The 12598-nt window shown below is 38.7% G+C and overlaps 1 protein-coding gene across 1 annotated transcript; it reads right to left on the minus strand.

Moving 5' to 3' along the window:
• Window positions 1–244: 244 nt before the first annotated feature.
• Window positions 245–6851, minus strand: LOC126824491 (zinc finger protein 226). The gene is made up of 2 exons (XM_050553729.2): window positions 6731–6851; window positions 245–4726 (listed from the first exon to the last, which is right to left on the minus strand). The coding sequence occupies exons 1-2, from the start codon at window positions 6737–6739 to the stop codon at window positions 3158–3160; spliced, it is 1578 nt and encodes a 525-aa protein (XP_050409686.1). The 5' UTR covers window positions 6740–6851; the 3' UTR covers window positions 245–3157.
• Window positions 6852–12598: the final 5747 nt, after the last annotated feature.

Below are 12598 nucleotides of genomic sequence, written 5' to 3' on the forward strand. Positions count from 1 at the left end.
GGTTACCTGTCGTTTCCAACTTCCATTCAATTTTAGGAGATGTAGATTTCTGAGATTAACAACCATAGAATAGAATTTTATTGCATCGAAACTCCTATTGAGGGCAGCATACAAAGGTGAGAAATAAAAGTACAAAAAATTATACACGGTTACAAATGCACAACCAGACAAAATTCGAATACAAAGCATGCATATATGATCAATATATGAAAAACACAGCACATACATCACAAACAAGTAAATATGGAAGAATATTTGATTAATTACATACATGTACTCCTTATAACAATCATAGGTTGCCAGGTTACAAGACAGACGCTCAACAACAGTTTAGTAGTCCTGCAGTTCAGAGGTAAAGGCCTCATAAAAAAAAATTCAAAAAGCTTAGGCCACAATTTCAAGTTCTATCATTTTATGCAACCAGCATAAAATGTTAATCGTCAATAGGCTTTGTTTCAACATATGGCTTTTTTCTGTAATATTGACAGCGGACCTATGATATAATTGTAAAAATTTCGGAAAAAATGGACCATAAAAAAATTATCTTGATTTTGTTACATTTAAATTTTAGTTGACCTGCCTATCATAAAGACTCCTTTACTTTTTTTTTTTTTTTTTTTTTGTTCCCTAAGAACTCTTGTACCATTCTTATTCGTCCACATTTCGGTGTGGGTGTATGATGCCGTCACCCATCCGCCTGTCCGTCAATAATTGGCTTTTGAACACGATAGAGGCTACAGTTTTTAACAGGATGAACCCTATTTTTATCCAGAATTCCACGACTATCCATTCCAGAATTACATGTATGTCCCCTCAGCCGAAAAACTTGTGAGTGCGATAGAGGTTACAGTTTTTAACAGACTCGTTTCAAATTTAGTCTGAAACATTGAGGTCACAAGAGGACGAACCCTCTTAATATACAGCGCCCCTCGAATTTTGGCTCCAGTGTTATGTTCCCTAATTCGAAAAGCCCGTGAACATGATAGAGGCAATAGTATTTAACAGGTTCAGCATTAGCCCATTTTTCGAAAACCTTGTGAACACGATAGAGGTAATAGTATTTAACAAATTCATCCTATTGATTTTAAGCATTACGCAACTTTTTATATCAGGGTTAGCCCCTTTTTCGAAAACCTTGTGAACGCGATAGACGCTACAGTATTTAACCGATTCTTTTCAAGTTTGTTGTAAAGCAATGTGGTCATGATAGGACGAGCCCTATTGACTTCAGCGTTCCTGATCTACCCCTTTTTGCCTCTGAACATGATAGATGCTATAGTTTTTATCTGATCTTTTTTCAAGAGTGGTGGGAAGCATTATGGCTCTTTGCCGTATACTTTGTGAACGCAATAAAGTCAAAAGTTTTTAACAGCTACTTATTTAGTGTGAAGCATTGTTCGCATGAGAGGACAGACACAGTAAATATTCAGCACTGTGACTTTTCGTTCTGGAGTTATGCCCCCTTCGCCGAAAATCTTGTGAATACGATAGAGGCTTCAGTTTTTAACTTATGTTTTACAAATTTGGTAAGAAGCATTGTGATCATGAGAGGACAACCCCTATCAATAGTCACCATTCCTACAGCTTCTCTTCTGGAGTAATCCCAAAACAAAGAAGTGTAAATATAAAAAACCCAGTATGGTCTGATTTTCGTTCCCAGTGGAACAACTAGACACTGTGCCTTCCCCTCAATACTGCATCACTGACTTTGAGAAACCATGCTAGCAGCTCGCAGCCAGCACCTGAATAGAACACAGGACCTCCTGGTGGATAGTGAATTGAAATGAAATGGGGTTTAACATCCTACTGGTCTTCTCCTACTAGGCTTGTGAAATTTTGCCCGGGCAGCGGTGCTACAGTCTACTCTTATTTCAAATTCCAACTGTCAAGCCTTCTTTTATGTGCATGCCAATGTGTTCATGGGACATCGATTTTTTATCTCATCTAAATGACTACACATTGTCCCTTACCCAATCCTCCATCCTACATCACTGTCAAAGTCAAAGGCTCAAAGCCCATCTCATTTCATATAAGACCAACAGTCTTTATTTTCTTCCTAGCTACACTTATCTTTTTTACTTGTTCTTCCTGAACCCTATTTCTATGAAAAAGCACAAAAAATATACACCTGTAAGTCCTACATGAACATCTACCAATTCGAAAGTGAGCCATCGAGGAAGAAAAGGTACAGCTAATAAAAAGACAACAGGAAAAATAAAATATTTTGGAAGAATATAACAAGCTTACCCCTAACCTACTGGCAGTCTCCTTTAAAGATGCATTATGTAAGATTGGATAAAGAGCTGGCATTTCTCGCTATAATATTTTAAAAAAAATAGATAAAGAAAGGGGAATATTTTGAAAATTTGGGTCAAATCACTTCATTCTGAGTAGAGATATGGTGATTTGAACAACAGTGTAGTCTCAATTGCCATTGCTACTGTTAATTGCAATAAACGAAATCTCGATTATCCAATTTTTAATTAAATTATCAACTGTCAATTGTGTTTAAATCTGTTGAAAATCATGTGAACAAATATGTAATTAATCTCTCATTAATCATTTATATAACATTTAGGGCCAAACGAAAGATCTACATCTACATGTAGCTGTTACATAATGCATCCTTAATGAACAATAATAATAATGACGATTTTCTTCACACATGGATACTCAAAGCACATAAATATCGTTCTAACTAAATGTTGTAATTTAGCATAGCATTCAAATAACTAAATGTTTACTTGAGATTTTTGAACACATTTACATGTAATGATGGCAATATTGTTATAGTTTCTGGAAGTGAATTAAAAAAAAAATGTCACACTTGAGCTAAAGGTCTTCAACCCTATCCTACTGTATGTTCTTGAGGTTTATTCATAAACGACCCTAGTGAATTCCCTGGAAATTTTATCAGTACATGTACTTCTAGAAGCTCAATCAATGTATCTGGTATAATGTTAAATACATGTACTGTGACCTTTACCCGCATCAATTATTAAAGTCCCGGTAGACTAATGTTGATGTTTAATGTTCCTGGTGGGCCAAGTGACAATTACTGAGTTTGAATGTTCTTGGTGGGCCGGGTTCCATTTGTTGAGTTTGAATGTTCTTGGTGGGCCAGGTGGAATTTGTTGAGTTGTAAACCAAGTAACATTTACTCAGATTTGATGTTGACTTCAAAGTGTCGTTTCATATGTTTCGGTAAACTGTCTGGATCGTAAAATGTCTTTTGACAAATATCACACTTATAGGGTTTCTCTCCAGAGTGAATTCTCATGTGGATTGCTAACCGACAATTACGTCTAAATGATTTACCACAAACATCACATTTATAAGGTTTTTCAGCTGTATGTACTTCCATATGTCGTATCAAATTAGCTTTAGTGGTGGTGGTTAGCCCACAAATCTCGCATGTTAGACTCGTAACTTTCACAGTGTGAACTCGACCGTGGGTCTCTAGCTTTGCACTAGAGTTAAACGAGCGGCCACATACATCACATACAAAGGGTTTATTATCTGAATGCCGTGCTATATGGCTTTTCAAATTACAGCTCGTACTGAAAGACATTTCGCACAATCCGCATTTATATGGTTTTTCGCCAGTGTGAATCCTCATATGAACTTGTAAATGGAAATTCAAACTGAACGATTTCCAGCACACACCACATGTGTATTCTTTCTGATCGTTATGGATCTTGCTATGCGTGCGTAAGCTATTTATGACATTAAATGATTTACCACAAACGTCACACTTATGAGGTTTGTCCTCAGAGTGGCTTTTAACATGTCTAATTAAACTACTCCGATCACTGAAACATTTGTCACATTGTTTACAACGGAACGGCTTTTCTCCCGTGTGAATTCTTAAATGAGTTGTAAGATATATCTTTTGGCTAAATCCTTTATTACAATATTGGCATACAAAGGGCCTTTCACTGGTGTGAATTATGATATGTCTCTTGACTGCACTTTTACGAGAAAAGTCTTTGCTGCAATAGCCACAAGAAAAACGTTTGTGTACAGCAGGAATTAAAGTCCAACTTATTGCTTGATCCTGTAATTCAGTGGATTTCTCGTCCTCATCATTTTCATATTCAATATGTATATTTTTATGGATCTCCAAGTCCAGATATTTCGGAAACACACAGCCACAAATTTCACATTGATGATCTGTAACCTCTGTAATTTTTGAACGATTACTATCACCATGCAGGTAGTTTTGACAATGTTTCTTAAGATTGTCATAACGGTCAAATGTCAAACCGCAGAGCCCACAAGGAAACACATCTGTTTCATCTTTAAGGTTTGCTATGCCTTGTGTTTCTTGTTGAATTTCTGTTGTAGTACTTTCCCTAGATCCATGGCCTTCAATATTATTAGCAAAGTCCATAAGCCCATGCCCTTCATCAGCAGCAGCACATTCCCTAAGCCAATGGCCTTCATCAGCATCAGCAGGAAAATCCCTATGCCCATGGTCTTCATCGTTAACAGCACAATCTCGAAGTCCATGACCTTCATCATCATCAGTCCAAAAATCCCTATGCCCATGACCTTGTTTAGCATTTTCCGGAGTCCCAGTATTCCGAACAGCTTTATCTTTTATATGGGATTTATTATGAGTCTGGAAATCGCTGTAATGCTTAAATTTCTGCTCACATAATCTACATTGAAGATATGCTTCAGTTCTTTCTACATTATCCTCCATTTTAGCCTCTTCATCAACCTAAAAACAGGAATAAACACATGTAAGCTTATTTCTGAAGTAGGCTATATGTAATATTAAAACTAGGAAGTTCTAAATTTTATAGTACGATAAAAATGAAAGGGGATTGAAGTTTACATACATATAGTCTATTTACCTTGATTGGAAATTTATCAACCTAAAAATAGGAATAAATACATGCAAGTTTATTTCTGAAGTAGGCTACATGTAATATTAAAAACAAGAAGTTCTATAGTACGACACAAATGGAGAGGGAACTTAAGTTTAAGTACATAAAGTGAAATTATAGCCTACATCACATGTATTTATTTACCTTGTGTGAAAATTACAAATTAAAATACCATACTGAGCTGTTCAGAAATGATTGTTAGGTTTGTTTAACAGGGTTACGTAACTCAATTAAAGATACATTATGTAAGATTTAGATAAAGAACTAGCCATTCTTGCTATATAGTTCAAAAGTAGATGATGTAAAATGAATTTGAAAATTTCATTCAAATTACTCTATTGCAAGCGAAGATATTAGCCTTTGAAGGTTTGACAGACGTGTGCAATAATTTCAACCACCGTACTGGTTGATCGAAGCTATGTCTCGGTCCTCCATATTTGATTAAATCAAAGTATCGCTGAACCATTCTAATCTATTTAATATCGGAGAAATCTGATGCCATTGAGAGTTGATTAAGGCCTGGATTAGTTAATTAATGTCTAATTAATACTTTAGAAAACATTTCAGGCCTAAAGAAAGACCTGCAATAGGCAGATTTAGCTCTTGCATAATGCATGTTTAAGGAATGTGATTCATCTACTGTACGAGTGATTTGATAATTATGGAGGCACTTACACAAACTAAGGTGACCCACCATAAATAAATATCTCCAAATATCTTGACAATTACGCCACAATATTTATATATATGCCAAGCTTCAAATCAGTTTCACACAATTATAGTCACTAAATAAACGATCATGTTGTATTTAATAAGCTATGACCATTAATCATCTATAAATAATAGACTGAAAACTGGTTCCAAGTGTCGTCCATAACATCCAGACACTTTTGAGTAAAAGATAGGTTACGCGCCCTTGTTTTGAAATTAGTCTCGCTTAACCAGTCTATCAACCATTCTACGTCTGATTGACAGGTCGGGGTAATCAAGACTACTTTTTTACGAAACATAACAGAAAGCTAGAACAAGAAATTGAATTTAGAAATAAGCACTTTAGACAACTCAACAATTGTTTTAAGAAACTTGTAAAAGTAAAATGAAACTACTGCTAGTATCATGTTCTTGTCTAACCTGAGTGTTTCAGAGATATTATTTGTACTAAACCAAAAGATGCAGCTCTTAACGGTACAGTTAATGATAAAGCAATTTAAAAAATAAAACAAACAAAATTTCTAAAGCTGCTGTAATAACCAAGAAGCTAAATTTTACTGCTATTCAAAATCGTCAACATTAGATTTTTTACGGCTGTAACAGTTGATATATTTGTAGAGAATTGCACGTGCCATGGCTATTTATCGACTCAAAAAGAGTGCGGGGTAGTCAGAAATCAGTTCGAGACACGCAACAGAAACGTGCACATTTAGCCGTGTCGAGACCAACTATCTCTAGAGTGCACGGGTCACCCTACACAAACACTATAAATACGGCATGGTTATGTGCAATATTAACTACATATGTACCGGTATCCAACAAATCATTGTATTTTCGGTACGGTAAGTCGTACAGGTGACACATTCACTGTGTAAGTAAGCAGTCAAAAAAAAAAAAATAAATAATAATATTAATAATCTATTTTGCCATTATGTACAAAGTTAGGTTATTAAAAAGTAAACTATGTTATTTTTTTGAAATGGGATGAAATCGCATTGTCTCAGTTCGACGCCGACAGCTCACAGTAATAACAATTGAATAGGTCATAATCATAATCGGGTAGCCGAAGGTGAAACAATCAGAAATGTGTGAAGTATTTGCAGAAATCGACTTGTGGCTATTACCTTTGTCATGTGAAACGAAATATGTCAAATACTAAACACTGGCGTCAGATTAGTGAATTATTAACAAATGTCTTTAAAGATTTTAATTCCAATTTTAGCGCAGACGCCATGACAGTATCTCATTTCCGGTGTTGCACTTGATTGGTGCAGTCAAGTTACTCTCAATAGTTGACAGTTAAGTCGTCCACAAGCAAAGTCGTCCACAGTTAAGTCGTCTACAGTTACTGGTTAAGTCGTCCTCACGGCATTGGTGATGTCGTCCACAACTAATACTTGACTCGTACCTAACATAGTTTGCGTCGAGTGGACGTTACCCCCCCCCCTCTCTCTCTCTTCGTCTAGGTTAATCTGGAGTTAAGCTATTTACACTTTAACAGTTAAAGCTAGGAAATCACTTCTTCCAATCCACGCCTTGCTCCGAAAAACCAGATCTAATTCGATTTCTATCAGGTTCACGATATTTGATTCAGTAATTAAACCCGTTTTGTTGTATGCAGCCGAAATATGGGGCTATGAGTATAGGAAGAAAATTGATACTGTCCATTTACAACAAATTTGTCCTTCAAATACATAAAACTAGTTCTTCGGAAGGGGCAAAAGGTGAATGTGGTCGGTACGACTTAGCTGTTTATCATTCATAAAATATTGGACCAAACTTATAGACTGCCAGCATGAACATTAAAACCCATTCTTGACGTGACTGCCTTTTAGACTGATTTTTTTGTAAAAAATGCTATGTTGAGGCTCATTTTTTTGTTAAATAACCTCCCACGTTTTATTATGTCAGCCTTTCATACCTAGATGTTGTTTTTTATTAGTTTGTATTTTTTAAAATCTTTTAAAGATTTTTTTATATGATCTGTATGAATCTCATAAATGTATATGTATTATAAAGCGGCATCTGGACACTTTTATGAATGAGACTGAAATTGGCTTATAACGTTCTGCCCCGACTGGGCTAATGGTGGTTTCGATTCCCTGGTTGTACGTGACAAGGAGTAGGGTCACCTGTCCAACCTCGTGGGTTTTCTCCGGGTCCTCCAGTCCCCCCCCCCCACTGCTATAGATTTCTACGCGCAAGCGAATTATTAAAATAAAATTGAACTACATGTTACTCCGGAAATGACCTAGTTTGTGTCGAGTTGACGTTAAACCCCATTTCCCTCTCTCTCCCTACTAGGCTAATGAAGACGGATATATGCCATACAGTGTGCTAGGAGGGAAGTATTGCACAGATAGCGGCGCTACGGCCTACTCATAGATCGAATTCCAACTGTTAAAGCGAGAATTTCATATTTTCTAAGAAAGTCAAAAAATAATTATTTCTATGTCTTTTGCTCAATAGGTTATCAACTCACTATAATACGATCATGGGCATTATTTCCCACCCTTAAAAATCATTGACACAGGAAATAATAACACAATTACCTCCCTTGTTTTCCTATTACCTCCATTGAATAGCTATGTTCAAACATTTGAAGCCCAAAATGATATTTTTGCCAATTTCTCAGGTTGCAATTGTGAATTATAGGATTAATAGGATTATTCTTTAACAAGGTAGGACTGTTTATGGATACCATCTATTTTAAGGCTTTATTTTAATAAATTTTAAAAATCTAACTTAAAAATCGCCTGTCTAACCTCGTGGGTTTTCTCCGGGTCCTCCGGTTTCCTCCCACTGCTAAAGACCCCTACGCGCAAGCGAATGATTGAAATAAAATTGAACCATGTGTTAGTCCCGAAATGACCTAGTTTGTGTCGAGTGGACGTTAAAGCCCATTTCTTTCTCTTTCTTTCTAACTTAAAAATATGAAATTGTAGCTTTAAGGTTTCTTTGACGTGCACACCGGACCTGGGGATTTTTTTTCGTCCCATTGAAATGACTGTACATTGTCTCTTGCCAGGACCTCCGCCCAGGGGCGGATTGGGACCGGGAACCGGCCCGGGCTCCCGTGTCGGAGCGGCCCCTTTTACTGGCCGCGGAGCCCGGACGGGGGATCCGGGTGCTCTCCCCCGGGAAAATTTTGAAAAATGAACCCCAAATATGCGATTTGGTGGCATATCTGATTATAATCTCTGTCAAATTCAGCCAGCAGACCAGCTATCACCAAATTTTGATGAGGCCTTAAAATTGAATTTTTTTTGGGATATACGAACCATTGGCAGACGTTTCTGGCGTATCCCCACCAGGCGACAATGTCGGGTGAATCCGATGAAATTTTCGGATGAAATTCGGAATCCCCATTGCAAGATTCCGAATTCCGGCCCACACCCAGCACACCCGGCCCAGAAAGTCTATTATACCAGCCCATTCCAGACTCCAGTGATGGCGTGGCGGCCCGTTAAAGCCACCGACCACATACAACATGATCATCATCGCTCCATGGCCGATCCAATACCCCCGCTCCCCATATAATGTTCAGCAGAAAAAAGGTTTTTTAGACGAATTGGACAAATCCGCCCCTGCCTCCGCCCTACACCACTAACAATCAATGTCAAACCACGCTGGAAAACCCGATGGGAAACTAGGATCGAACACGGGCTGCTTTGTTAGCGAGCCTACGCCTTTTAAAACCAATGAGTCAATGCTGAATGGTGTTTAATAAAATAATTTTAATAATACATGACTGAGCTTACAGTTGGTTTGTTATTATTGTATGTCATTGGTAACAACAAAAACGTAACACTCGTTTTGATATTCCCCGAGAAATCGGTATAATAGTATGGTGGCTGATAGTGGCCATGTTAAATCTCGCCCTTTTCATAGCGCGACAACACGACATCACGACAGTATTGACGCAATCATACGACACTTAACTCTGTCGTATCATCGTGTTATTTTTATCGTAACGTCGAGATGTCGACTTATTGTCCTAGTCTCTTTCTACAAGTCACAAAAATACAGCTGTACTCATTACATCAGATACATATACATAGATATACTATTCAAAAAAAGTAGAGGATATTTGATTTTTAAGTGTTATTAAAGTCACCTAATGAAACTGACGAAGAACCAAATGACAAAATGAAATGAAGTTCACATTCATCGATTTATTCCAAATGATCGTTAGACTAAGTAAGGCACAGACTGACCATTATAAGGGTAAAATGATACCCGGGGTCAAACAGCAAAGTTACCACAGCATCACAACCAAGTCAGTAACGGGTAAATCCTCCTCTGTTTGCCAAACAAGCATTGATCCGACGTGGCATACTCCTAATGAGACGTCTAAGGTCATTTTGGTCCAGATTGTCCCATTCCTGTTGCAACGCAGCAGCAAGTTCTTGGATATTGGCAGGACGTCGTTGACGTTGACGTAACCTCTGTCCAAGCATGTCCCAGACATGCTCGATGGGGGAGAGGTCGGGACTCAGTGCTGGCCAAGGTAATGTGGTGATGTTCTGTTGTTGGAGGTAACCTGTAACGATCCTGGCCCTGTGACATCTTGCGTTGTCATCCTGGAAGATGAAACGGCGGCCATGACGTCGTGCGAACGGCACAACATGGACTGCAAGATGTTGTCCCGGTAGTACTGGCCTGTAACACGCCCTGCAACAACATGTAAAGCCGTTCTTCCAGCAACAGTGATGCCTCCCCAAACAACAGAACCACCCCCAAATCGATCATGTCTGATGACGTTAACGTCTTGGAAGCGCTCGTTTCGACGACGCCACACCCTCCTACGTCTGTCCAAAAAATCAACAGTGAACCTTGACTCATCTGAAAACATCGCATTGCTCCAGCGTCGATTATCCCAGTGTTGACGATCCCTACACCAACGACGCCTTGCCTGAATGTGATGATCTCTCAAACAAGGGATCACGCGAGGACGTCGGGCGCGAAGGTGACCCCTATGCAGTCGATTCCGAATCGTCTGGCCACTCACTCTCACGCCAGTGAAGACGAGCGCTGATCTGATTTGCTGTGATGACACGATTTCTCAAGGCCAAGGTACGGATAAATCGATCCTGGGCTTGAGTTGTCGCCCTTGGTCGACCTGTGCGTGGTCTGTCCTGTACAGATTGTGTATCACGGTATCTGGACCATAGCCTGCTTATGACAGACTGAGAAACATTCATCGTCCGCGCCACAACCGCCTGTGTTGTGCCGATCTGTAGCATGCCAAGGGCACGTAACCTTTCATTTTGGGTAAGCCGACGCATATCAAAATTTGTTTTCTGGTCACTAAAACAATTAAACTGATGTTTCCACCCTGGAATTCAATGCCACAATGACTGTAACATTCAAAGTCAGAGTCGTGCAAATCTTGGGTTGGACCCCCATGATGATCCCAAGCATCACCTGCATTCCATGCGGTAGCTATTGGTGCGTTTGGGCGTCACATGTAATTGGAAATGTTTCTTCTGTTAGGTTCTATAGTGACTTTTTTCGTAGTCATTTGCATATTTTAGTATTATGCCCCCAAAATCAATGAACATTAAAACCCATTCTTGACGTGACTGCCTTTTAGACTGATTTTTTTGTAAAAAATGCTATGTTGAGGCTCATTTTTTTGTTAAATAACCTCCCACGTTTTATTATGTCAGCCTTTCATACCTAGATGTTGTTTTTTATTAGTTTGTATTTTTTAAAATCTTTTAAAGATTTTTTTATATGATCTGTATGAATCTCATAAATGTATATGTATTATAAAGCGGCATCTGGACACTTTTATGAATGAGACTGAAATTGGCTTATAACGTTCTGCCCCGACTGGGCTAATGGTGGTTTCGATTCCCTGGTTGTACGTGACAAGGAGTAGGGTCACCTGTCCAACCTCGTGGGTTTTCTCCGGGTCCTCCAGTCCCCCCCCCCCCACTGCTATAGATTTCTACGCGCAAGCGAATTATTAAAATAAAATTGAACTACATGTTACTCCGGAAATGACCTAGTTTGTGTCGAGTTGACGTTAAACCCCATTTCCCTCTCTCTCCCTACTAGGCTAATGAAGACGGATATATGCCATACAGTGTGCTAGGAGGGAAGTATTGCACAGATAGCGGCGCTACGGCCTACTCATAGATCGAATTCCAACTGTTAAAGCGAGAATTTCATATTTTCTAAGAAAGTCAAAAAATAATTATTTCTATGTCTTTTGCTCAATAGGTTATCAACTCACTATAATACGATCATGGGCATTATTTCCCACCCTTAAAAATCATTGACACAGGAAATAATAACACAATTACCTCCCTTGTTTTCCTATTACCTCCATTGAATAGCTATGTTCAAACATTTGAAGCCCAAAATGATATTTTTGCCAATTTCTCAGGTTGCAATTGTGAATTATAGGATTAATAGGATTATTCTTTAACAAGGTAGGACTGTTTATGGATACCATCTATTTTAAGGCTTTATTTTAATAAATTTTAAAAATCTAACTTAAAAATCGCCTGTCTAACCTCGTGGGTTTTCTCCGGGTCCTCCGGTTTCCTCCCACTGCTAAAGACCCCTACGCGCAAGCGAATGATTGAAATAAAATTGAACCATGTGTTAGTCCCGAAATGACCTAGTTTGTGTCGAGTGGACGTTAAAGCCCATTTCTTTCTCTTTCTTTCTAACTTAAAAATATGAAATTGTAGCTTTAAGGTTTCTTTGACGTGCACACCGGACCTGGGGATTTTTTTTCGTCCCATTGAAATGACTGTACATTGTCTCTTGCCAGGACCTCCGCCCAGGGGCGGATTGGGACCGGGAACCGGCCCGGGCTCCCGTGTCGGAGCGGCCCCTTTTACTGGCCGCGGAGCCCGGACGGGGGATCCGGGTGCTCTCCCCCGGGAAAATTTTGAAAAATGAACCCCAAATATGCGATTTGGTGGCATATCTGATTATAATCTCTGTCAAATTCAGCCAGCAGACCAGCTATC

The sequence above is a fragment of the Patella vulgata genome, chromosome 1 (genome assembly GCF_932274485.2).
Source record: "Patella vulgata chromosome 1, xgPatVulg1.2, whole genome shotgun sequence".
NCBI classification, from domain to species: domain Eukaryota; kingdom Metazoa; phylum Mollusca; class Gastropoda; family Patellidae; genus Patella; species Patella vulgata.